Source organism: Athene cunicularia (genome assembly GCF_003259725.1).
Source record: "Athene cunicularia isolate RWA chromosome 4 unlocalized genomic scaffold, athCun1 chr4_part2, whole genome shotgun sequence".
Classification (NCBI taxonomy): Eukaryota; Metazoa; Chordata; class Aves; order Strigiformes; family Strigidae; genus Athene; species Athene cunicularia.
Window position 1 is genome coordinate 18,099,133 of NW_020799099.1, and position 27,140 is coordinate 18,126,272.

The 27,140-nt window shown below is 43.6% G+C and overlaps 2 protein-coding genes and 2 long non-coding RNA genes across 9 annotated transcripts in view; 3 read left to right on the plus strand and 1 right to left on the minus strand.

Moving 5' to 3' along the window:
* Positions 1-7,025, plus strand: part of MANBA (mannosidase beta) — a 47,434-nt gene extending 40,409 nt beyond the window's left edge. The window contains exon 14 of the mRNA XM_026847933.1: positions 6,708-7,025. Coding sequence (XP_026703734.1) covers positions 6,708-6,932 — 225 coding nt within the window. The 3' untranslated portion in view covers positions 6,933-7,025. The remainder of the gene's footprint in view (positions 1-6,707) is intronic.
* A 1,439-nt stretch (positions 7,026-8,464) lies between these two features.
* LOC113479871 lies at positions 8,465-12,853 on the plus strand. Its single transcript, XR_003398362.1, has 3 exons — positions 8,465-8,510; positions 10,017-10,053; positions 10,952-12,853. It is a non-coding gene; the product is annotated as an uncharacterized LOC113479871 (long non-coding RNA).
* Positions 12,854-16,274: 3,421 nt separating this feature from the next.
* On the plus strand, positions 16,275-20,653 carry LOC113479868. 4 transcript variants are annotated; one of them, XR_003398360.1, is made up of 5 exons: positions 16,275-16,674; positions 17,503-17,574; positions 17,785-17,883; positions 19,591-19,724; positions 20,156-20,653. It is a non-coding gene; the product is annotated as an uncharacterized LOC113479868 (long non-coding RNA). The 4 variants fall into 4 exon arrangements; XR_003398358.1 differs by having other exon boundaries at positions 16,275-17,574; XR_003398357.1 differs by having other exon boundaries at positions 17,503-17,883.
* Positions 17,712-27,140, minus strand: part of NFKB1 (nuclear factor kappa B subunit 1) — a 58,284-nt gene continuing 48,855 nt past the window's right edge. For 2 of the 3 annotated variants that reach the window (XM_026848218.1, XM_026848216.1), the window contains 8 exons: positions 25,905-26,106; positions 24,521-24,690; positions 23,567-23,669; positions 22,555-22,679; positions 21,639-21,705; positions 21,130-21,302; positions 20,825-21,002; positions 17,712-19,221 (listed from right to left, as the gene is read on the minus strand). In XM_026848218.1, the coding sequence (XP_026704019.1) occupies positions 19,034-19,221; positions 20,825-21,002; positions 21,130-21,302; positions 21,639-21,705; positions 22,555-22,679; positions 23,567-23,669; positions 24,521-24,690; positions 25,905-26,106 (1,206 nt within the window). In that variant the 3' untranslated portion in view covers positions 17,712-19,033. The remainder of the gene's footprint in view (positions 19,222-20,824; positions 21,003-21,129; positions 21,303-21,638; positions 21,706-22,554; positions 22,680-23,566; positions 23,670-24,520; positions 24,691-25,904; positions 26,107-27,140) is intronic. The other variant, XM_026848217.1, reaches the window with a different exon arrangement.

Consider the following 27,140-nt stretch of genomic DNA (forward strand, 5'->3'; position numbering starts at 1 on the left):
TTTTTTTTTTTTTTTTTTTTTTTTTTTCCAAGTCTCACAGAGATCATTACCTTAGTCTATAGTCCATCCTTCCACAACGTTTTCTGAGTTCATTTGGTCCATAACTTCGGGTTCCATCTGTTATGACAGTCTGTAAGGCTGAGGAATGAGGTGGAGTTGGCTCAGTCGGTGGAGCAGGAGGCCTTGGATGTGGCACGGGTACTAAATGCAATAACAGGGTTATTTGACAGTCCAGTTCATTGGCTATTCTCACCTAAAATCAAATCTCCCTGAGGCACGCATCGGACCTCTCTGTCCTTCTGAATCACCCACCAAGTGCACCCAGGTCCTTGGGCAAAAGTAAACCCACGCATGGGTTTACCTTTACCCAGTGCAGCAGTAACCCAGATGGCCTTCCCTAACATATTCTGAATGCGCACTACGGAAGCTCAATCCCCATCCATAGTATGTAGGAAGTTTGATTGAGTAGGGCCCACGTGCTTGACAGATCCTCTGGTATTGACTAACCAGGTGGCTTTTGCTAAATGCACGTCCCAGTGTTTGAAAGTTCCACCACCCACTGCTCTCAGTAACCCATTGTATCACTCAATTTCCCCAGAGGCAGGTGCATGTTAGGGAATGTGATATATCCACTCAATGCCATGTTCTTTGGCCCAGGTGTCTATGAGGTTGCTTCAGAAATTATCCCATTATCTGACACAGTTCTTTCTGGCATGCCATGCCACCATAAGACTTTCTCTTCAAAGCCTAAATTGGTGTTCCGGGCAGTGGCATGGGACACGGCATGAGTTTCCAACCAACCAGTGACTGCTTCTACCATTGCAAGCGCATAGTGTTTGCCTTGCCGAGTTTGTGGGGGCATGATATAATCAATCTGCCAGGCCTCCCCATATTTATACTTTGACCATTGTCCTCCATACCAAATGGGTTTTAACAGTTTGGCTTGCTTGATCGTGGCATGTCTTACATTAATGGATTACCTGTGCAATAACATCCATCGTTAAGTCCACCCCTTAGTTGCAAGCCCATCTATATGTTGCATCTCTTCCCTGATGGCCTGAGGAGTCATGGGCCCAGCGAGCCAGAAATTGTTCACCCTTATGTTGCCAGTCCAGATCTACTTGAGACACCTTAATCTTGGTATCCTGATCTGCCTGTTGGTTGTTCTGATGTTCTTCAGTGGCCCAGCTCTTGGGTACATGAGTGTCTACATAGCGTACTTCAGATTCTCTACTCGAGCAGCAATATCTTGCCATAATTCAGCAGCCCAGATTGCTCTGTTTGCACTGCTGTAACCACCCCCACAGTGTGTTTGCCACCATCCAATGAGTCAGTATAGAGGTAGAGCACTGGCCACTTTTCTTGCTCAGTGATATCCAAGGCCAACTGGATGGCTTTCACCTCTGAGAACTGACTTGATTTACCTTCTCCTTCAGCAGCTTCAGAAACCCGTTGTGTGGGGCTCCATACATATTCAGTGTCTTCACATAATGCGACAGGACCTATCACTTCTCATTATCTGGTAGCTCAGTATATGGTGGGGTCTCTTCAGCACATGCTACCTCTTCCTCTGGTGCCACGCCAAAAATCTTTGCTTTCTGGCCAATTTTTGATCACTGCCAATATTCCTGGGCGGCTGGGGCTCCCTGTTCGAGCCCGTTGTGTGATTAATGTGACCCATTTACTCCACGTGGCATCAGTTGCATGGTGTGTAGAGGGGACACTCCCTTTGAACATCCAGCCCAGCAGTGGCAGTCAGGGAGCCAGGAGGAGCTGTGCTTCAATCCCCATCACCTCTGAAGCAGCTTGGACCCTTCATATGCTGCCAGTATCTCCTTTTCAGTTGGAGTGTAGCAGTCTTCTGATCCTCTGTATCCCCGACTCCAAAACCCCAGAGGTTGACCCCGAGTCTCCCCTGGTGCTCTCTGCCAGACACTCCAGGAGGGCCATTCTTCCCAGCTACAGTGTAGAGCACATTTTTAATATCTTGCCTTGTCCGAACTGGCCCAAGGGCTACTGCATGAACTATTTCCTGCTTAATTTGTTCAAAAGCTTGTTGCTGCTCTGGGCCTCATACAAAATCATTCTTTTTCTGAGTCACTTGACAAAGGGGGATTACAATCTGACTGTAATTTGGAATGTGCAGTCTCCAGAAACCCACAACGCCCAAGAAAGCTTGCATTTCCTTTCTGTTAGCTGGTGGGGACATAGCTGTTATTTTATTAATTACCTCCATTGGAATCTGACGACATCCATCTTGCCATTTTACTCCTAAAAACTGGATCTCTTGTGCAGGTCCCTTGACCTTACCATGCTTTATGGCAAAACCAGCTCTCAGAAGGATTTGGATTATTTTCTCCCCTTTCTCAAAAACTTCTTCTGCTGTATTACCCCATATAATGATGTCATCAATGTATTGTAAATGTTCTGGGGCTTCATTTTGTTCCAGTGCAGCATGGATCAGTCTGTGGCAAATGGTGGGGCTGTGTTTCTACCCCTGGGGCAGCTGATTCCAGGTGTACTGGACACCCCTGCAGGTAAAAGCAAACTGTGGCCTGCATTCTGCTGCCAGAGGGATGGAGAAAAATGCATTGGCAATATCAATCGTGGCGTACCACTTGGTTGCCTTCAACTGTAGTTCATCTTGCAGTTCCAACATGTCTGGAATAGCAGCACTCAGTGGTGGCGTGACTTAATTCAGGCCACAATAGTCCACTGTCAATCTCCACTCTCCATTAGACTTTCACAGTGGCCATATGGGGCTGTTAAAAGGGGAGCATGTCTTGCTCATGACTCCTTGGTTCAGTAGCGGATGAATCAGTTTACGGATAGGGATTACAGAGTCTCGGTTGGTGCGGTATTGCTGTCGGTGCATGGTTGTAGTGGCAGTTGGCACCCTTTGTTCTTCAACCCTCAGAAATCCCACAACAGAAGGATCCTCTGATAGACCAGGCAACACAGACAGCTGTTTAATTCCTTCCATTTCCAAGGCAGCTATACCAAGAGCCCACCAATACCCTTTTGGGTCCTTAAAATACCCTGTTCTGAGATAATCTATGCCAAGAATGCATGGAGCATCTGGGCCAGTCACAATGGGGTGTTTTTCCCACTCTTTTTCACTTAGGCTCACCTCGGCCTCCAGTACAGTCAGCTGTTGAGACCCCCCGTCACTCCTGAAGTACAAACTGCTCCTTTAAAATTTGATGGCATTAGTGTGCATTGCGCACCAGTGTCCACTAGAGCCTTATACTGCTGGGGGTCAGATGTGCCCGGTCACACAGTCCAGTAAACTCTGTTGTCCCTGTCCTCTGCCTGGCTGGAGGCAGGGCCCTTCTAATGTTGGTCATAATACTCGCTAACAACAAGTGGGTTAGTGTTGTGTGCAGGGGTTTCAGCCTCATCTTGATTACTGGAAACTGGAGCAGCATTTCTCCTGAAAGGATGACATTCTGTACTTGTTCTTCCTTCCAGCTCACATACCCACTTTTCTAGGAGGTAGGTAGGTTTTCAATCCCATTTCTTCATGTCTTCTCCACAGCTTCCCCTATGGTGTGTACCAGTTCTCTCAAGTAGAGAAACAATTGCTCCTAATAGCTAAGATTCTGGTCTGTGCAGGTGGGGAGTAGGACATGTTCTCCCTAAGTTGCTGGACATCTTGAGATAATTGTTTCACAGTTGCGATGACGGGGGGAGAGACACTTTCTTCATATTGTCATAGTCAGCGAACCAGTTCATCCACTGTTGGTCTCTCTTTATCTCTCCAGTCCATTAGTGCTAATGCACTACCATATGATGAGGGAGTGCTCTGTACAAAAGTCCTCCACATGGGCTGGGTGCATGGGACTTCCTCTGGATCTGTGTGTAGCTGTGCATTATCTGGGTCATAGTAAACTACCTCCCACACAGCTAGCTCCCTCAAGTATTGAATGCCTCTTTCCATAATGGTCCGCTTACTTGGTCGACATGTCAAGTTGTCCTTGAAGGGATACCTCTCCCTCACACTTGACAGAAGTCGCTTCCATTGACTAAGATTTTGTGTCTCCTTTCCAATAACTTTGTCAATGACCCCTTCCCTAGACAGGGATCCCAGTTGCCTCGCCTCCCTGCCCTCTAGTTCCATGCCACTGGCCCTGCTATCCCAGCACTGCAGCAACCAGGTAACAAGTTGCTCAGCTGGCTGGCGGCTGTAATCTTTTCATATGTCTCGCAACTCACTCAAGGACAAGGATTGGGTGACTATCACTGGCTCTGCCTCCTCCTGTTCTCGAGATGGGTCTGGTTCATCATCACCCTGTACACTGCGAGAGGATTTTCTTGTGTATTTCTTCTTCTTTATGGGAGCAACTGACACTGCTGTGAGCTGGTTCTCTGGGTCAGCTGCAGTGCCTGTCCTCAGGCTTGTAGTGGCTGCAGTCTCTGTTATTTGGTTAATCTTAAATAGTAGCTTAACCATAAACAAAACCTGAACCACATTCAGGAACACGGTAGCTCCTACCAGCACGGTAACCACATACAGATCAACATTCCACAGATATCTGAACCCCCCAAATTTCTCAAACACAGCAGTAAATATCCCCAGAACTGATGACCACACGCTATCATAGATTGGCATCACATAGTTAACCCAAGTCTGAGGGAAGGTGACCAACAGCATGGGAAACAGTATTGTATATGAGGTGATAAGATCTTAAGGAGCCAAACAATCCACATTTTACGCGTTTTTGTTTTTGTTTTTGTTTTTTTTTATCTCCGATAAAAAGAAAAGCCCCAAGTTGGGCGCCAAAAACTGTGGAGGTTTGAACTCAACCGGCAGCCAGACCTCCCCCTCCCCTCTCTGGTAAGATAGGGGAGGGACAAATAAGAGAATTCATAGGTTGAATAAAAGACAGAATTTACTAAATATAACAAGAGAACAAGAGTAACAATAGTGAGTTCAAAAAGAAAAGGTGTAAAATGCAACAGTGGCTTAACTACAGATGAGCCAAGGTGCAGGGAGCCCTAGGGAGAGCCACACCCTGACCTGGGCATGACATCACATGGCATGAAATACTCCAATGAAAATTAACTCCATCCTGGTCAAAACCAGGACACACTCTAATTTAGTCCATTTGTTGCTTTTCCCTAGATTTCTTCCACTCCTAGCAAGCAAGCTCTCTATATAGAGAGCAAGCATGGTGTCTGTGTGTGTGTGTGTGTGTACATACACATTTTGTTAAGCCGCACTTCTTAGCAGGTAAATCTTAATGCAAAATTCTTAATCAGCAGATTGGCAGGATGGGGGACCTGTGTGTTCTCACATTTGGCTTCCAAACTGCAGCTTTGCTCTTTCAAGCTAAACTAAACAAGGGGAAGTAGAGATCTTTAATCTTTTTTAATCTGGACCAGCATAATTGCTTTACAAATAGAAAATGGGCCAGATTTTCCCTTCTTATCTCTTTCACGGCAGCATGGTCTGCCTCCTGAGTATATAAAGGAAAGAAATCAGCCTGTTTTTATTTTTTTCAACTGATGGCACAATCTGGAGTCTGAGTCATGCTGGGTTTTTTTGTGGATGACATCATCAATAATAAAAGCTCTGCAACTGGAGCCTCGTTGGGAAATTTCACTCCTTTTTCCCATGGCTGTGGTGTCTCTGCAGTGCTAACTAATAAGAATAGCTAGCAAGCATAAGTGCAACATGGTTATTTTAAGAAAGTATGCAGCTGTGATTTAAGAAATTATTCTGTTTTGTGAGAAGCTGGTGCTTCTATACATAGTTACTAATAAGCTAACTTGGACTTTCAAATACAAATGCATAGCACTACTCCAAGTGCTACTCTTCATAGCATTGCTTTTAAAAAACGTGAAGACTTTAGTGTTTCTTCAGAAAACACAGCACATAAAGGATTTGTGCTTTTTCTTAAAAATGAATAGCGTCTTTCTTGTAAGTGGGGACATGTTTACTGCACTTAATGTGATTTGTCTGCTTTTTATACATAGTTAATTGGTATTTGAAAATGATGTAGCATATTTCATGATGGTGGATGGGGAGTTCTTTATGAAAATGCATTCTGGTTGTGCTTTTAAGCCCCTCTGAGATTAACTACTGATAGAACTTAATATAAACATTATACATTGTCTTAATACTTCACAACATATCTGTCTTCTAAATGTAGTGTAAGGACTTCAGTGCCATGTTCCACTGAGATGAGATGACCTCCTGTGTTACTGTGATTTTTACCATCTTTGCTTCTGTGTATTTCTATTACTGATTTAATTGGAAAGGCCAGCTACATTAGTAGCTGTGAATTTATAGGTTGAGTGAAGTATGTTGGTGAAAGGACAAATCTCTTTCACTGCAGTAAGTATAGGATATCACTACTAGGTACAAGTCAGATTACCATTTATTCGCTTATTTTCAGAAGAAGATGGTAAGAGTGATAACACTTCATGGCATTTTTCCACAATTTGTAGTATTCTGTAGGAGAGCTGTTTGGAGTTTTTTGCATGATTCTTACAAATGAATCCTGCTGGTTTGACCTTTTGTTCCAGAAGAGGTTTCCAGAAGAGAATAGTAATTCTGATCAAAAATGGTTGTTCAGTCTCTTTTACTGACATTAAGGTCCTTCCCAGTTTGTAAGTGGGTTCTTCTTTAAAAGGTATACAAATTTATTTACTTATTTATTTGTTTGTTTGTTTGTTTATTTATTTATTTATTTCTCTTCCAGGCCTCTGTATCCCAACAAGATGACATTTATATATTTGTTCTTCATACCACTGCAATTGCTCCTTTTGTTTCTCTGGATGTAGGGAGTATAAAAGGCAGATTTAGTGATAATGGTTTCCTCATGACTGAACAGAAGAAAGTGGTTGTGTTTTATCCTTGGGAACCTACCTGTGTTGAAGAACTAGAAAAGTCACTAACCTTGACCTCTCTGGTGGACGTTGTCTGAGGATACTTCATTTTCTTCTAGATAAGGAGCGAAACAGGAGGAGGAAAAAAAATGAGAAGAATTTGACTAAAGTTAAAGTGATGTACAAATTGAGCTGCCTATCTATTCCTGTCATGTGTGCATTTAAACTGCTGGTTCAATGTAAAGATACTAACAGCAAAGCTTGCATATTATTTATGCGGTGTATTGAGACTTTCTCAGATAACAGGAAAAATATATCCCATGTGTAAAATGGGTGAGTCAGTGCAAGAGAGCTAGTCCAAGTTCTTCAATTCACATGAAATTGGAGTTGTGAATTCATCCTAACTCTGAGGGAGCACAAACATGCACCTCTAGACTATGGTTGTAAAAATCCATATTTTTTCCAGTTTCACTCTGCCGTAAGTGGAAATTCATCTTAGGATAACAGCAAGGTATGCTGGGGGCAAGGGAAAGGGGAGGGAATGAAGCTCTGACCACCTCCACAGGTATGCCCTCACTTGGAGTGATTTGATCTTACCTGCACCCAAACAGGGAGAGTACTAGTCCTACCCTTTCAGACAGATGGCTGTCACTCCATCAGGTGTCCTGCCTGCCTCCTACAAAGTAGCCTTCCAAATAGACATGCAACCTGGGCTGTTTACTCAGACATCAGGCAGATCTGTTCCCCCTTCTGAAAGGGTAATTGAGTATGAGAATTGTTTTCTTCTCTCTTTTCATGCAACATGAGCAATAATAATCTTGAGAGCTCTGCTTTTAGCTTTGACTGTTCCCAGAGAGCTGCAGGTGCAGCCACAAATCATTTGCTGTTGCATGGAATCCTACATAATGTGGCACAGTATGAGATATTCCTGGCTGTGGGAGAAGGAATGGGAAGAAGAGTTGACCAAAGGTGCAAAGAGAAAGGAGTCAGTACAGAGAAGAAATGGTCATGTGAGAGGACCACAGAGTTACAAGTGACTGCTTTTTCTTTAGTAGATTGTGTTGGGTGGGTGTGTAGCAGGGGAGTGAGGCTACAGCAGTGGCCCCTGTGAGAAGCATCTTGAAGCTTCCCCAGCTCCAAGTCAGACCCACCTCTGGCCAAGGCCAAGCCAATTAGTGGCAGTGGCTGCACCTCTGTAATGACATATTTAAGAAGGGGAACCTGGGAGGAGAAGGAGTGTGAGGAAAATAGCTATGCAAATAACCAAGGTCACTTGAAGGAGGAGGGGGAGGGGAGATGTGCCAGAGCAGAGACCCCCCCTGCAGCCCATGGTGAGACAGCAGGGCCACCCCCATGTGCCACCTGTGGAGGTCACCAGTAGAGCAGATGTCAACCTGCAGCCCATGGAGGACCCCACACCAGAGCAGCTGGCTGTGCCTGAAGAAGCCTGGGATTCTGTGGGAAGCCCACGGTAGAACAGTCTGTTGCTGGGAGGACTGCTGTCCACAGCAGGGACCCATGCTGAAGCAGTTCATGAAGAGCTGCAGCCCTGTGGGAAGGACTCACATTGGAGAAGTTTGTGGAGGACTGTCTCCCATGGGAGGGACCCCACACTGGAGCAGGGGAAGAGTGTGAGGAGTCCTCCCCCTGAGGAGGAAGGAGTGGCAGAAACACAGGTGATGACTGACTGCAAGCCCCATCCCTGTCCCCCTGCACTGCTGGGGTGGAGGAGCTAGAGAAATTGGGAGCAAAGCTGAGCTTGGGAAAAAAGGAAGGGTGGGGGGAAGGTGTTTTTAAGATGTAGCTGTATTTTTCACTCTTCTGCTCTATTTGATTGGCAAATTGTGTTGCTGCTGTTCAAGCTAAATTGATGTTCTTTTTTTCTTCCCCAATGGAGTCTGTCTTCTGCCTGTGACCCTAGTGGGTGAGTCATCGCTCTTGTCCTTATCTTGATTCCTGAGCCTTTTGTTTTATTTTCTCCTTCCCATCCCTGAGGGGGAGGGACTGAGTGAGTGTCTGCATGGTGCTCAGTTGTCCTCTGGGCTTGAACCACAACATAGATGCATAGTGCAGGGGCTGCTCTTCTCACTCAGACATTGCTGCACAGATGTTCTGTTACTTCCCAGCATCCCTCATGAGTGGCCCTGTGTCCCACACCACTCCTCCTCTCTTTCCAGCAAAAGAAAACCTCAACTTCTTAATTTTGATTCTTTGTGTGTGGATCCCCCATAGAAGACACTGTTGACTCATGATTAGATCTGGTGTCACATTGAGCTCCTTAGTCTATGGAAAGTAATGGTGCTTCACCTTCTATCTGACTAAGTTTTGAAAATGTTTCAGTTTCCCATAGAAATGTCTCCCTTTGGCATTTGATACAAAGAAAATAAGCTTGCTTCAGCATGGAGGGCTGCTGTAGCCTGTGGAGCTGAAAGCCTGAGGGTTTGGCTGTCAGGAAATCCAGGCCATCAAGCTGTGCTGTGGGCAGATTGCTAAACATTTGGCTTGTCTGTCAGATGTGGTTTGAAATGCAGCTGGGGTCTTGCTGGGGTTCCACAGGCATCCTCTCACAGTTTTCTTGCAAAACACCTAACAGAATCAGCACTTTACAATAGAAGGTGTTTGAACAAGGTCTGCTGGTGATGTCCATCTTCATCATAGAAGCGCCACGTGGGTGATGGTTGGTATGTGGGGAGAGTGCCTGCATGTTCCATTGGTCAGTTAGAGAACTTGGAACTGCGGGTTGTTTTCTTGCAGTGGTCACAATTGTAATGGGCAAAGAAATGACCATATTAACAGATGCTTGGCAATCTCTGGTGCTTTTTGAATTGGGCATTAACCAAGACTGGCAACCTCCTGAGCAAGAGGAAAAACGTAAAGATGAGAGGGAAATGATAAATGGGAGTTGCTTAGAAATGCTTTATTAGGTCACCAAAACAACTAACTGTAGTTGCATAGGAGGGCTTTTCTGATTCAAAACTTGCCCTAGTTGAAAGAAAACATGAAAGCAATCGAAATATGTATGTGTATGTGCCATTGTTCATAGGTTATATAAAATAGGGAAAATGATAGTCATGAATAAAACCTAACAGTTAAAAAATGCAGACATTGATAAAGGAATTAAAAAATTATCCAAGAGGCATCCTGGGCCAACAATACAAGAAAAATCTTCTATTTTTTTTCAGTGTCCTGGAATCAAAGCAGCAATAGAATCAATATAAGGTAAGGATGAAAAAATGTGGAGAAAATGTGGAATAAATATGATTAATAAATAGTTGCATTGTATTTGGAAAAGGGCAAGTTGGTTGATGTCTTTCTCTTACACTAGAAATGTCTCTTCCAGCAACATGTAGGCCAATTTTCAAAATTGCCTAATAGTGTTAAATAAATAAAACTGCAGCAGAATCACTCGTTTCAAAGACAATGAAGAGGACTATCTGGAGGTTGACGATGTTTGTTCTTAGTGCATCTCAGAACATGAGTGAAGTTTCAGAGGTGTAGAAAAGAGCTTTTGGACTGCTAGAAGCCATAAACTATACATTTTGACAACAGTGACCTTGTTTAGCCTGTGATGAATTTTAGGCAAAATCATGAAAAAAATGTGGTACATGATCAATCATTGATGAAGTGGCTGTGCAGCTAATGCCTGTCAGTACTGTTATGCAGAAGAACATTCTTTTATAAAATGGTTGGTGGTGGGGTTTTTTGCTGTTACTCTCTGCAGTTACCAGACTGGCATATAAAGGTTTGGACAATTTCTAAATTATTGTTATTTTTGAAGGTCAGAAGCTCCCTAAAGAGTGAGTCCATTCTTTCTCACTGGAAAGCTTTAATTCAGCACTAGGTGCTGTTATGAAAGATTAGCAATTGCTTAAGCCAAATGATTGAGCTCAAAACAGAATTTAATGGGGGAGGTTCACTTCCATTATTGTCTTAATATCCTTAATATGTTCTTTTGGTTTCCTGCTGTTGTAGTAGGTATGTATTTATAGATGCTATTTTCTTCTCTGCCCTGTGCAGCAGTGGCTCTAACATGTCCCTTGGTTAACCATTTCCCCTTGGTAGTTTTGCCGTTGCATACCGTGCTACACTTGGTTACATTGTTCTGCCTTTGTCTCAGATCAGGGCAAAGATGGCAACTCAGCAGTGAAGAGATCTCAGAGTTCCATCACTCCTACATGTAGCCATCTGAGTGTCGCTGCGGCTACTGGGCAGCACCTGTATTGCCAGTTGTATCTGATGGGCTGGGGATCAGCAGCAGGAGCATTAGGAAGAGCATTTGGGGAGTGTCATGGTGCTTGTCCTCGGTGTCATTAAATTGTTAGTGGCAACAGTAGAGGGGAATAGCTTCATCAGTATTCTTTCATGGTGAAGCCCTGCAATGTTTTGTTTGAGGGATCACTGGGTTTGCTTGTGTGAAATGGCCTTTTGTTTGCTTCTGGGCTCCCTCTGGGCTGTTCTCCACAGATGGCAAAAGCAGCAGTCGAGTTCCCCTCAGCAGGAGCCATGACAGATGCCCTTCCAGAACAGAACTTGAGAGCAGGTTCTGGAAGAAAGCTGTGTAACATTGGCTAATTTGTTGTCCTAAAACTGGTCTCTGGCAGAGATTTGGCTCTGAACCTATTCAGGACCTGCAGAGAGCATTTTGAGCTTTAGAGGGCACCTCTTTATTGGTACTTTCTGCCACACCAGGAAGACTTACTTTGCTCCAGTTTAGCACTTCCTTGGAAGCTTTTCCAAGTTCTTCTACATCTTTTCCAGGAAAGATACATATGAATGAATCTAAAGTTCCTCGCTAAGTAAGTGTTCATAGCTCTTTGTCAGTCTTTGCTGTTACCTGCTGTTATCATACCTTGCCCCCCCCGCCCCCCTCTCCTGACAGTTCTGCCTTGGAGGCATGTCTGTCTTCAGTACTTTCCTTCTATGAGTCGCCTTCTGTTTTGGAGGTGTGTAGCAGAGACTGCTTCAGTGACTTGTCGCAGTGTCAGGTGCAGAGGAACAGGGCAGTGAGTTTCTTATTCTCAGTAAAGGACAGTTTGGTTTTGTAGCTTACAAGCCAGCCTTTACGTTGTCAGAATCGCAGTTTTCTTTCCTACCCTCTGAGGGGTAAGTTGAGTCATCCAGGAACTTGTGGTTTGAATGTTTAAGGACATGTTCCAGTCAAAGAGTCTGGTTTGCATAACTCTGCTTTACAGTCAGATGTTACAAGATAGCGAAATGAAAGCCCCAATTTATATAATTAGAGTGGAAAAACAAAATTTAAGTGAAAGATACAGAACCTTAAAATTACTTGGTTTTGTCCCTGCCAATATTGAAGAAAGGCCATGTTACTGTAGGAAGTGGAGTCAGTTAGTAAAGACCTGTAAATGTCAGTTTTGATTATTAGTGTGCATTATAGCCAAAATAAATGTGTCTTTAGTCTAGGCCACTACAGCAAAGGAAGCATGCTGCAGCAGGAAGGGACACAACACCCTGGGGACTAGTCAGGACAAAGGTGGTGGTCTGCTTTTGGAAGTTGATCTTGAGATTTCTTCATGGGTTCTCTGAGTGTAAAGTGGTTCAGTATTTCTCGCTCTTTGCATATTTGTTTTACTCCATGGCTGGCTGGGGACCTGTTTGACTCTGTTGAGGGGAATGGCTGTGGTTGAAGGGACTTTACCCTTGCGTATTAGAATCACTGGCCTGTCTGTGGATTGAGATGGGTTCTATGGCCCAGTGAGGAGTTGAGAAATCTAGAACAGGAGCTCTAAATAAGAATGAGAGCTGTCTGTTGAGCTGGTGGCCTGGTGGGGAAGCATGCAATTGTCACATGCAGGAGCTGAAACTTTTGATCGTTTATTACAGTGGTGAAAACTCAAAACATTAAATGCTGGCCTGTGATATCTCTTTGCAAACATTGTCATTGCCAGGCTTTTCCAGCCTTGCAGCCTCTCTCTCTTCTCATGTTGTAGCAGTCCTCCTTTGCCTGTTGTAAATAAGCTAGACAGTAATACTCTGGCATGCTGGCCCTGTGATTCTGTCTTTGCAACTAGCATATGATGTACCAGGATTTAAGCATTCGGCACTGCAGGCTTCAGCTTGAATCCCCAGCTGTAAAGGAGTGATGTTGTGAGCCAGCCCTCAGGTGGTTTCCTGTGAAAGAAAGAGTGGGAAGCTTTATCTCTTCTGAAGAGCTCTGTCAATGAGCCCAGCTAACTCCTGCCCCAAGATCCTCTTCCCCCTCTGGGACAGGTGCATCCCTTCTAATGCCAAACGCTCTGGTGCCCTGTATACCAACCCATGATTGAAAAATCTAAAACCCTGACAGTAACACCAGCCTTGGAGCCACCAGTTCATCTGCTGAGTTCTCCAGTATTCTTCTTCATCCATCCCCGCAACTGAAGGGATGGAGGAGAACACAATTTGTGCCCCCGACCCCTTAATCAGTTTCCCCAAGGACCTGAAATCTCTCTTCATTGCTTTAGGACTTCTCCTGGTAATGTCGTCGCTACCTACCTGAAAAACTAAAAGAGGACAGTAGTCCTTGGGTCTCACTAGAGCGGGCAGTTTTGCCGTGAGGTCCTTGATGCAGGTCCCAGGGAGGCAGCAGACTTCCCTATGAATCGGGTCTGGTCTGCATATGGGGCCTTCGACACCCCTCAGAATGGAGTCACCCACTACAATGATCATCTCTTCTGGGGTTCTTTTCAGAACTGGTTTTTAATACCTGCTCCAGAATGAACCGGCCTTGCTGGACCTTGGTCTTCCTCCTCGTTTGTCTCATTTTCTTCCTCCTTCTCTTCTTCATTCAAAAGTTCTAGGGCCCCAAATCTATTGTGAAGAGGCACCATGGAGGGTGAGGGAGGTTGGGAGGGGATTTTCCTGCCTCCCTGAGCAGGGACCTGTTTCCAGCCTCCCCTGTCTCTTAGGTCCCCTCCTTCTGCCTGGTAGCAAGAGGATGAGGAGTTGCCTGCCTCTTCTGGAGCCTCCATTTGCTCCTGTTGCTTCAGGGATGCCAAGGTGCTACTCCACCAATCAGTTTCCCGTTCACACTCCCCAATACTTCTTAATCTCTCGACCTCTCCTTGAGTTCCACCACCAGGCTGAGCAGGTCACCCAGCTGATCGCAGTGCACACGGGTGCTGTCACTCTGCCCTCCGGCAGGACTGACAGGCTCAGGCACTCCCTGCAGCCTGGGACCTGGACGGCTCCATGTTTGCGTGGCAGCTCCGTCCGGGTCGCCACGTTCTTTCTGGTGGTGGTTTTGACGCGAGTGGGGACCGTGGTTCAGTCCACCCGTGGAGGACAGTAAGATGGAACTAGCTCAGGTAAGTTCTAGGCCCCGGAGAGGGCCTGTGCCCTGCCTGCTCACCCTGTTTGCCCGCCCTGCTGCACAAAGCGCCTCACCCTTCTGATGCCGCTCGCACCGCCTCCCTGTCGCTCGCACCTCCTGCCCTGGGCACTGCTCTTGTCTGTGAGGGCCGTGGGGTGCCGTTGCTCCCGTCTGCACCCACTCCCTGCTGCCCTGTCAGCAGCAGCTCACTATTCCTGCTCCGGGGGGGTGGCTTGAGCGTCTCCCTCCGCCCTGGGCTTCTGCCTTCGCGTCCTGCGGTTTTGCCGCGGGTTTTTGATGCTTTCAGGAGGGTCCCCCGCCGCTGTCCTCCTCCTCAGAGCCCCTCTCCTCAGCAATGTAGGGTTTCTTGGCTGGGGTGGTGAAAACAAGATACTGAGGTGGTAGCACATCTGAAAGACAAGTGAGGCATTAGTCATGCTCCTGTCTTTCTAGCAAACGTCACTGTATTATCTAGAGCGAGGAACATGAACCTGGTGTGTGCATGAGCACATGTGTGTGGACTCAGCTGGAACGTTGGCAAGTGCTGCTGCAGGCCACGGGTTAACTGGTGTTAAGTCAATCACAAGTGTTTGCCCTTGCAACGTGTAATGAAGTCCATTGACCTCCTAGTGCTCCTCTGTATTTTGAAAATAGCAAGGGTGAAAGGATGGGTGAAAAATTTCTGTAGCAGTTACTTTTAAATGAGTCCATGGGGAAACCTTTACAGGCTTTGAATAACATACTGCAGCCTGGCTCTATGCAGTGCATAAGGCTGCTTCACAACCCTGACTACAGAAAGGCAACTCCTAGGTAATTAAGCTGTGCTGTCTTTTGTTTGTAGCTGTAGGCATCTTTTGAATCCAGCAAAAGTTCAGACCACACATTTGGCAGTTACTCCAGAACTGCTCTACTGTAAGAGAACATCATGTCCTCCAGAAGAGCCGAAAGCTGGGGATGGTTGGTGAGTATTGACCATTGCACCCTGAGCTAACACATGGGCACTGCCATTCCTGTCACTTAGCTGGAGGGAGGAGGGTTGCTTTTCTTCCTTAAATGTGAGAAAACAACATTTTACTTGCCCAGAAAAGGGATAAAAGACACTTCATACACTATGTGCAGACAAGATTCTTGTCCTTCCTGCAGTCCACAAAAATCTCTGAATTTTGCTTAGAACTCCCATTACCACACTGGTTTTCAAGTTTGTAAATACCTCCCAAGGTAGCACCAGAAACTTAGAGCTGTGTCAGCAAATCTAAAATCAAGGGCAGTTTAGCTTTCTGAATAATCTTTTTTACATCGAATGTATGGCAGATCTCTCGTGGTCTGGTGTCACAACTTATTTTTGCTCCATTCCACAAGTTTCTTATGTTTATTACTTCAGTGCGGTAGCAAAATAATGTAGTGAGTTGTAATTACTTCAAGTGCAGATCAAGTTTGGAATTATTTCAGATTTTGATCCTCACTGTAATTCATTTAAAATTTAATACTGAACTTGACTGAGGATGCCCAAAGGTTACATCTCTATATTACAGGGAAAAAACGCTCCATTAGATAAGCTTTCTTATTTTAATATTGATCCATTTGAATTCTGCAAGTGTTTCCAGATAAATCTGTGCAGTCCCTGTCAAAGGGACAGGAAGCATGAGTAGCACTCGGGAGGACAAACCCATGAAATCAGCTTTTAAGGATCAGTTTGAGGTTGCTGGTTGATGCTTTTTGACCACATCTCCAGCCTCAGTGCTTTAGTTGCTAATGGAAATACACACCAGGCTTCCTGCAGCATGATGGAGTGCATTAGAAAAGCCCACTGTGGCGTGGGCCTAGTCAGTACTTCTGTGCATCCAGCCACTTGTGCAGAAGCCCCACTCTAAGTGCTTGACAGCTTGCTAGGCAAGTTTTACTAAAAGTTCTAATGGAAAAAAACTCCTGAAATGCCATTCTTGCTGTTTGTGCATGTATCTTAAAAAAAACCCCAAAACAAACCAACAACTTAGTCCTAACTTTAGAGAACTTAGTGACTAATAATACTTCTCTGTTTTGCTTCCTTAGAGGTAATATGGAATAGAGTGGGGACAATACCCTGTGCTACCCAGTCTAGTGAGATGTAAATGCTGATATAATAAGACATTACAACTCTCTTTTTAGCATTAAGCGAGAGAGGTTCCTCTCTATAAGCCAGGTTTAGACAGCTCTCAGGCAGCTGAATTCCTGCAGGACTGTTTTTAGTTTATTCCATCACACTTGTGAAATAGGAGTAGCACCTCTTTTCTCGGCAAGGAGGCATTAGGATAGATCTGTGCCTGAGATGAGCAGATAGGATGATAAGACACATAAATATATTCTGATAGTTACAGCTGCTTTAAATGTTTCTGTTGAGACTTGTCTGCATTGCTTACACTTTTTCCGGCTAACCTGTTTCCTCTGTATGCTGCCTTCAGCCCCATACCAGCAAGGAGCCTGGCTGCTTCCCAGGTGCCATCAGTACAAGAGTGTGCCCTGTACAGGATCGCTACCTACTAATAACATAAAAGGTAAAGCAGGAAGAGTAAAGATGTGTGTGTTAGCATTTTCTTTTAATTGAACTGCTTGAGGTAAACACTAAGCTCTCAGTAGGTTTGCTCTGCCAGATGAGAACTACCCAAGAAGACACAAATGGCTCCTACTAAATGTCATGCCACTTTTCTGTAGTATGTCCTACACTAGCTGGTGTGCTCTACCTCCTACTCACCTAGTTCTCACAGACTGTGTGCTATGCCTGCAACACCTACTTAAGATGCTAAGGGTTAATGCAGATGGGAAAAGTTGTCCTATGACGTATGTGACTCAACTGTAAAAACGGTGTTCCTGTTTGAATTAGTAAGAATATTTTAAAATTAATATTCTTCTATTTCTAAACAAAAAAGTAAAAAGAAGGACCAAAGCCTCTCTTGTTAAATACAGTGAAACTGAGATGCTGCAAGGAAAGAAGCTACCTGACTGCCATCTAAAGCAGTTGAATTCACAGGGCCTAGGGGAGTTGTCCCGCTGTTCATTGCAGGATTACTAACCTGATGAATAGCTATTATGCAGCATTTGGCATTGAAATGCTTAAGGAAATACAGACCCAGGTGTCTTCTGGTGGTTTAGAAGCAGAGCTGGTCAGAAATAAGGCTAATAGGTATGAATCACCAGCCAGCATGCCCTGGTGATGGTGACCTACAGGATTGTAGAATCCTCAGGAAAAGTCTCTGCCAGCCCCTGAGCTGTTCTGGAAATTCTGAGGGAGCAGCAGGTGTGTTTGACTCAGAGAACAGCTCTTCTAGGGCTCAAAAAGCTCCTCAACAACAGAATATGCAAACCTTTCCCTCTTTCTGTTACAGCTGGAGTGCAAAGAGACTACTGGACAAGTACATTAATTGACCAAAAATCCATACGCCTTTGACACTGCAGATGTAGGTTACACATCCAGTAACTGAAAGGATAGCGTTTTTACTGTTACACATCTTGTTTCTCTGGAAATAATTAATGTACTTGGTAATTCAGCTGGATATAAAATTATATCACAAGTTTGGGTTTTTTTCATTACTCGTGGTTTAATTCATTACAGCAACTACTGCTCTAAACTAACAATTCTAAAGGTTTATCTTGATTCATTTTCTCAGAAGTGACACCCAGGTTACTGAACACTGAGCTGAGCCAAGAACAACACTGTCAACCTCCAGCTTTGTGCCAAGAAAAGTGGCTACAAGGGAGTGACAGTGGTTAAATGCAGCTCTTTGCTTTTTCATCATGAAATCTGATACCTGTTCTGTATCCTTAGCAGGGCCAACATCTTAACAGTTACACTCACTATCTCAGAATTCACATGCAACAAGAAATACAGCTCAGGAACACAGTAGAGGAGTTTCTCGACAGTCCAAAGAACTGTCTCAGAGTTTTGCTGAGATGCTAAATAGTTAGTTTCAGCGTAAATGATTCTCTGCTGCCATAATTATGAGAACTAAAAGAGACCCTGAGTCAGAGGCTTTAGTTCCAAAGCACAGCTGCTCAGCACTAACTGACACTCTTAGTCTCCCACTATAATAGATCCTTAAACGTTAAGACAGGTGGCTTGCAACGCTGTATTTATTTTAGTACTTAGAAATCAGCATGATCTTGTACCTAAAACCAAAATGATAAATCTTCAGTGTAGACAATACAAGTGTAGACAAAAGACTTCATTTTGGGTTTTTATTAAAAAAGTAAAATAAAAATAAGCATTTAAAAAGCACATTTTTTAAAAAGGAACAGATATTAAAAAAACTATTTACAATAGGAAAATGCCAAACTTGAAAAATTTTTTGAATAAGAGGCACCAAAGTTAAGTTTAAATACATTATTTGAAATATACACAATTCTTTTTTTAGGATTCTCTTTTCTCTCTATCATTGTTGTGATTAAAGTCATGGATTTTCTTTACAAGCTATTTTATGAGACTTTCTTGCAACTGTGCTGCAAAAATTATGCAGAGAGCAGCTAGAAACTGTATCTGTTGATTGCTCTGTGTGCCTTACCTCTTTTTATTAAATGAGTTGGTATGCATTAACAAGGAGTGACTTTCATCTACGAAACAAAATTCTCAGAAACCAGAAAAGCTCCTTCAGTCGTTCACAGTGTCCAGTCCTGTGTATTACTGTGGCAGCAGAGCCCTGGTTACCATATATGGCTTGTAAATGAAGACAATTAAATGTACTTGAGGAAGAAAGCAATGGCTGGGAGTCACAGGCTGAAGCTGCTGTTGGTTCAGGTTTGTGTGTGGTTCCTCCAGCAAGCTTTTGGTTGTGAATTCACTTCCCTTGGACCAGGATGGCAGCAATGTAATCTGAAATGTCACATTTGTTCCTGAAACTGCACACTGCTAATTGAATATTGCTAGTTGGCTATATAATTGCTCTGCACTGAACTTTCACGTCCATAGCCCATGGTCATTTTGCTAAGTGTTACTGATGACTTGCTGTTCAGAGAGTCTGAATAAGCAAAGCTCAGTTTGCGCAAGGAGGTCTCCACGCCGCTGTCACACATGCTTTCATTGTCTTGAAATTTGCTATTATAAAGCTCACCTGAGGGAGAGAGAAAAAGGGAATGTATTATCATTTGTGTTGTTTTCAGGAAAGCTGAAGGAATACAAACCAATAGGGTTAAAGCTCTTCTACAGGAAAATTACTCTAACTTTAGATATTATAATAGGACTGTACTGAACGTTTTTAGTTGACCAAAGCATGGCATGTGATGCACTGCTGGCAGTGATTGATGGCAGCTGGAGCTTGGATGGGATGAGAAGCCTGGAGCTCTGCTGACACTCATGCTCTCACTGCACTAGTCAGGACTCCGCCCGAGTGTGGCAGTAGCAGGGCAAAGGGTTCTTTGGTTCTCAGATTCATAGACCAGGAAGAGCCTCCTAAAACTTTCTCATGTTATTTCACTTACAGATTTCTTTTTGAGAGAAATACTTGAACAATTTTCATCTCATAAGTGAGCCTGAGATACAAAGAAGGCAGCAGCAGCTGCTGTCTGTGCAAGATCCACAGAAGGAGTGTCTGACTGTAAGAGAGCAGTATCCAAGGTATGATGTGGGCTCACTGTGACTAGAACAGTGGTCAGCATTATTATCTTAAAATAAATGATGTGGTGCAGTCCATTCATGCTGCAAAGCAGCTGAACCCCTCTTACCCTTCCAGATTAATCTAAAGAAGCAATATGTGTGCAACCACATTTTTGGATAACTGTGGAAGTTCATTCCACGACTCAACAGTTTTGTACAGAGTAAACTGGCAATGTTGGACCAGGATGGAGTTATGGTGGCATTTCTTTTTTCTTTCCAGAAATATCTACAGTATAAGTTTCTGAGTCTAAGTTTCCAGAGCAGGGTGCTGGCATCATTACTGGTGCTTGAACAGGGCATAGGGGCAAAATTGTTACTTAATTGTGGCCAGACAGTGACCGAACATCCCTGATGACTTATTACTGCCTTCTCACAACTTCTGTTTTTGTTAGTAGAGTCCCCTGCCCAAAACCACCACAGGACCTCTATGGCTGAAGATGGTCAAAACTCAACTGGACATGACACAGGCAACCTCTTGAAACATTCTATTGGCCCTGCCCTGAGGAGGCAGTTGGACAGCGTGACTGCTGGAGGTGCCCTGTAACCTACGCCATCCCTGAATTCTCTGCCTACAGAACACTGGGCCATTTTGGAGTGCCACACATTGTGGAAGGAGGAATTTAATACCAAAGTCTTCCTGAGAAGTTTATGAACACAAAACATTTTCATTTATCCAGATGTGAGAGGGAAAAAAGTCAAAAGGTAATGGCACTCATACAGGCCTGGGAGATCACTGCCTACTTTATCTTTTGAAACTTATCCACAGTACATCCAAGGAGTTACCATCAGTAAGTGGCAGATGTCTGCTTTTAGAAAAGGGAGGCAGTGCAATCAGTACTGTAATGCAGGGGTACTGAGGCAAATGGTCCATTTTTCCCCTCCTTTTGAGGCCTAGCAAATGCCTACAGTGAGAAAGTTGTGCTGCAGTAAAGTACTTCTGAAACAGGTAAGCAGCTTGGGCAAGGTGTGTAAAAAGCTATGCAATCTCTCAGCAGTCCAAGGCAGCAAGGGAGAATGGAAAAAACATCTTAAAGCTTCTGATGTTTTGCTGTCAATTTTACCTGTCTCTCCATTGGCAAAGGTAGGTGGTGATAACAACAGAAGAGCTTTTGCTGTATTGTCCTCCAGGTTAGACAGGCTTTGTGAGACGGACAGTGCTTTCTGAATGACTTCAACGGCTTCTGTGTGACCCATCTGTCTCAAAGCAGCGATCAACTCTTGAACTGTACCACCAGAAACCTAAGAGAGAAGATACCAGATGGCTCCAGGCTGGCTACAACCAAAGGGCTACACTGTCTCACCAAGGAGGAGGACAATGTTGTCTACATGTCTGAGTGTTCTTCCTAACTTGTTATGGCCACATTACCTCGTAGTTATCTAGCAGAGTTTTTGATGGGGAAGGGCTCAACCTGAAGGCATTATTAAGTATGCCAAGACCTAGTTTTTGTGCTAGAGTGGACCAGTTTTTGTTTGGATCTGGCAATTCCAATAGCTTGTAAAGCTGCGTCTTGAAATTTTCTTTCAGGTCTCTCAAATGTCCTGGGGAGCAGAGAAATATGTTAGTTTACTATTTATACAAATCATGCACCTGTTCATTTCTAAGCAAAAAGCCAAATTAAAGAGTATTGTAGTGTCTGTCAATCCCAGCGTTTACTAATGTATTGCAGTAACAGTGAAGAGTGTACTCCTTCCTGTTCTTGGGACCTACCTCTTAACAGTGTCATGCTCATTCTATGAATGAGAGGGTGGGAGGTACCTCTTCTCCCTCCCCATTTCAGTTACAAGCTATTGCAAGGCAATGTCTTCTGCCAGTATACTTTCAGTACTCAATTACTAAAGGGATATTGTCAGATATATCTACTTTATAGATGTTACCTTGTGTCAGTAAGTCTTCTGAAACCACTGCTGACTCGTAGGGTTTGCCATTTAGTATGTCATACACCTAAGAGAATACATTAAAGTCAGTATTTAGCAGAAACTTCCTTAGTGTCCATTATCTCAACAAGTTTCAGTAATATTGTATAAAGCCCTAATTCCATCTGTAAATGGGCATTTTTTTTCTGTCCCAGATCAGTATGACTAAAGATACTGTAGAAGACCTGTGCAAAGCTTGAGGGAGAAATCTTGAGAAGTTAATCTCCCCTGCTCTTTAGCTATTTCATCTGGCAACTGTTTTCAAGATACAGAGGAAGTCTTTGTGGAGTAAGTAAGGGCAGTAGCAGTGGCTAAGTGAGAAGTTATTGCCTGCCTGCAAGTAGTCCTTTAAAACAAAGCCTGGGTTAGATCTTCACCTAAGGCTGGTACCATGCCCCAGGTCCCTGTGCTTAAGAGATGCTGACTGCTGGTACCTTACACTCACACCAAACCAAGTGCACGTAATCAGCTACTAAAGCAGGGACCATGCAGCCTAATCACTGGGCAGGACACCAGAGTGCATTTCCCCTACACACAAAGTCTGCAGTTCTGAAGAACATGTAGCACAGAAACCCAAGTATGGGCGTTCGAACCCAAGCTGCCCAACCAGCTAAATACTTTTCCATATTGAAGACCATAGTGCAACTATTTCAAGAAGTGCCAGGTCATTCCTGTTCCATAGAAGTAGTACGTTAAGTGGAACTTTCTTCTGATGCTGTTTTATGGGGGTGGTGGTGGGTGGGTTTTGGGATGAATTAGTTTAATTTTTGATGGCAAATTAGTAGCTTGTCACCACTGAAACAGCTGTGAATACAGTGAAAGGAGTTGTCTGAGACCACTGAACTGTCATTTATTATTAAAACCCCAGACCATATACCTCACAGTTGGCTGCCATATCCAATGGTGTTGTTCCAGGCACAATCCCTTCATCGTCATCTTCATCATCTTTCACATCATCTAGATCAAACAATGGCTCAAAGTTCTCAACGTGCGGATTTGCACCTGGAAAACAAGTGTGCAAATAAACTCCTAAGAAAAGGCTTCAAGTTGCTTTCCAACAATATTTAAAATACATATTCTAAGTTATGAATGGCAGATCTGTTAATTTAGCTATGCAAGCTAAATTACATTTTCTATTAAATCAGCAAATAGCTTTTTTATCAACTGAAGTTAAATGCTGTCACATCTCTGTATAATGCTACTCTTCATTTATAAAGAGGGAAAAAATGACAGGCAGAGTGTCAGGGCCCAAAGAGCAAGCTGTGATTCTATCAGCTGACTTCCAGTCCCATTCTTGGCTCAGAGCATAGCATGCATGTGAGGAAACAATGGTGTGTTTTTTCTTTTTGTAGTGTCAGAGAAAGTGTGGGTATTACTAAAAGACCAATCACACAGCCAGAGCAATGGGAGGCTTGGATTTCTCTTTCAAAGAAGAAAAATCAGGTCTAAATACAATTGCAAAAATGTTCAATAAATATTCAAAACTAACTCTTCCACAGTGATATGAAATAAGGGACACTAACAAGCTCATGTTTCAGTGATCTATTTGTTTTGTTTCAAAAGCAGTCCAACACTTATCCCAGCTATGTAACGAGGTCTTTTCTCTGCTTCTTCAGCTAGAAAACTGCCAAAGAAACTCTCAAAAAACCTCTGAGAGTGCTCGAACTTTCCTTGACTAACACAATTTGCTTCTTTTAGCCATTAGATGGTGCTAAAGAGTAGTACAGCACCTGGAAGTAGGGCTTTCCTGAGGAAAAACCAATCTTCATGCTTTTAACATTCAATTTCTTCTGCTCATTAAATAAGTTCACTAGCACATTCTTTTCAGCTTGCAGCCTTCTAACCTGAATCGTCACAGTGAAAGAAAATTCTCCAGCCTATTTTCATACCTGCTGCTTTGAGCACTGCTGCCAATTTTGCAGAGCCCCTTCCAGCTGCTATGTGAAGAGGAGTCGTCCCATCATACGTAGTGCTGTCCACATCTGCGTCACCCTACGTTTTTATTGAATGACAAAAAGAAAAGTGCTACTGTACAAGTGTCTATACAACACAGCTGCAGAGACTCGCGTCTGCACAAACACTGCTACTGTGCTGATAAGCACCTTTCCACGCCTGTTTGCATAAAAACTCTAATCGTTGTCTGAAAAGAAGGAAGCTTCAACTGCCTGCCTGCAGGAACGGATGGTGGATGCATGCTCCAGCGTGACAGCAGGAGGCACAGCATATAAACCCAAATAGGTCAGGCAGATAAAAGCCACTTTGCACCACATGCAATAGTTCTGCCATCTGATTACATGCAGCGTTTGGAGCCTGAACCAGTGCGTGCAGAAATCTGCCTCCCTGCTGCTGGGCAGGAGAGCAGGTAGGCTGGTGGCACCCTCGTACGCGGATACCGAGGAAAGCTACTGCAGGCACCTGTGGGTGTGTAGAACTAAGCACACTGGGATCAAGGTGTTAAAGAGGGGAGACAAATATTTATAGATATACACAACTATCTCTCTGTGCACATCTGTAGATACATTCCACTTCATGCAGATGAAGTGATTAACTCGTTCATGAGTAGTTTCATTGGCTGCCGGGGTTACTCGGTGATAATTAAAGATGGCATATGCGGTCAGGTCAGGGTCACAAACTGTAAATTCCTCAACCTGGGCAAAAGGTTCCCTAGTAGTGCTGAACAAGCAATAATGAATAACAGCAATGATTTTTCCATTAAACCAATTTAAGTAATCAAGTCAATAAACAGGAAAAAGCCCGCCCTTATGCTCCTCTGAAGCACTAAAGGATTTTCGAGAGTTTTAAAGTAAGTGAAAAGACCTGGAAGAAAGAGATTCTGCCTTTACCTCAAGCAGAAGGCAGCCTGCCAAAGGGATGTTCTCTTGCTCAACAGCTAAATGCAATGCAGTTCGTCCAGATTTTTGTTCCTGAGCATTGACGTTAACTCCAGCAGCAATCAGCTGTTTGAGGCAGGACATGCTATTTGCTATCACCACCATGTGAATTGCACTGAGACCTACACAAAACAAAACCCATTCATCATGTGCATTAATATTGAAAAAGACAGAAATGTAAGAGTAATGAGTTTTGAAGTGGCTGCATCTATGAGAATTGCAAAATGAGAGTTACTGTAGTTATCTGAGCAGAAGTAACTTATTTTGCCTGCTTATACACTAGAAGATGGTTTTAATAAAAGTGTTCTTTGTGCATAAATTGGAACTAGTTGTGTTACTGATGGCAAGTCAAAGCCATGCCAAAAAAAACCCAAACCAAACAAACCCCAAACCAAAACAAACAATAAAACCCCAGTAGATTACGAGGTGGAACAGAAGGCAGGAACTAAAGAGCATCTCTTTGCCTCAAAGGAGAGTAGCCTTAAAAAGAAAATTTGCATCTCGATACTGAACGAGTAGGTACCCTGCACTGGCCCCATTTGCTACTGAACATCTCTTCTAGAAACAGTCTGGAGAATAATTGGTATATTTTGGTATTATCCTCCCGTAAGGTCACACTGCCCCTATCACCTCAAGATTACCTGCATCAGCTCAGAATAATAAAGACTCGTATTTAAAGAACAAACAAAACAAAACCCAACCCCAAACCAACTAAACAAGACCCCCCTTCTTTCTCTGAGGAAGTTAACACAGTTTTTTGAATCCCAGAATGACATTTTTAGGTCAGACATTTTAGAATCTGTTAGAGAGGAGTACTAAATTCAAATGACATGTGCCATTGGAAAACGGGAAAATTGTGTCTTTGTGGTTATTTTATAGGTTCTAATTCTGTATGGTCACGAAGTACCAGATATGAAACTCGACAGTGGTCCAGAAGTTATTTCTAGGGGATTTCATTCACTAGAGAGGAGGAGAAAAGATTTTCTTCTGGGGGGATTTAAAAAAAAAAAAAAATCAGTGGTTGCATAAGGTATCTCAGGAGGAACTCAGTGCTTGAAGTTTTGAGATTAAAGAGAATGTACAGTAAGAAAAATTCAAATCCATGCAGTGTCATGTGGCTTTTTACCACTATGTTCTGTATAACCAGAAAAACTACATGTCTGTGTTCTCTCATCTGTGAGTGCAGGAATATAAAAGCCAAGGACAGCATATGCAAAATAGGGAAAGATGCTATTTCCAAGGTCTGTATCTACCTGTGCAGAAAGACTGTGTGGGCAGAACTGAGGTGTGCTTGTCCAGCAGGTAAATGTAAAATAGAGCCATTATCTTTACATACCTTCACCATTGGAAAGGTTGACCATTGGCGTTATCTTCTTATGCTTGAGGAGTAGACTCAAAATCTTGTCATCTCCTTCAGTAGCAGCTAAATGTAAGACAGAATTACCATGGCGATCCAGAAGGCTGACATCTGCTCCAGCCTTCAGCAAGTCTTCTACCACCTCTTCCTGCTTTGTGATTACTGCCAGGTGCAAGGGGGTCTAGAAGTGACAGAAGCAAGCCATGAAAAGATAAGCAACAGCTACATCACTTTTACAGAAGTCTCTTAAACCCATAAAAGCTTCTAGTGTGAGATGATGTTACTCTAAAGCTAAGAGAAATTAAAAGCTTGCTTATGTGTACATTTTTTTTTTACTGCAAAGTTTCTACTTACTGAAAATAAAAGCTGCCTTGTGAGCATCAGCAGTTGGACTTTGGGAGGAACGAAGATGCTGCCTTCTCTGTAAGCCAGGGCACTGACCTGACTATTTGAGCCTTGCGGGTGGAAGGGGCTGAGGAAATGAGATAATCCCTGTGCCCCCCAGACAGTGCAACCCTGCTTCCAGCTGCCCCATGGCCATGTCCATGCCACAGAGGCAGCACATGCACTTCCCAGGGGCTGCTCACATCTGCCTTTGGCACTGACCAATGCTCTAGTTTTGCTCCTGAATAGGAAGTCTGCAACCACTGGCCTGGGATTTTTCCTTATGCCTCAAAATGAGTGCACAGAAAAGAAGAAAATCCTGCTGTTCCGTGCATTTGTTAAAGCACAGAACGACTGCATTCACACAGGGCGTGTCTAGCTAGCTGATTCTCTTTGCATGTTCTCTGTTTCTGTGCAGAGACACCAGCAGCACGAGAGGCTTTCAAGTATTTCCAAAGGTTCATTGTATACTGCATTCTTGACAGTCTTGCCAGTGAACAGCAGCATGTAGAACATACTGAGAAACGCAAGTATTTAAACTAAGCATTTCAGTATGGTTTAGGTAATCACATTTCCAACACTAAAATAATTGAAAAATTGCACAGAATTCCATCTCCCTATCATTACCCTTATATTAACAGCAGACTACAAAAAAGGACTAATTCTAGCTCTGTACAATAAGCTTGTGTTTGTCAATAGATTTGTCAACATATTTGCAATTTATTACTGAAGCTATAAAGGTACATGTACGATTCAACATTCGGTATATCCGTACAGAAGGAAAATTCTAGCCCAAGCCTACATTCCCTCCCACCACTGGCTTGAGTTTTA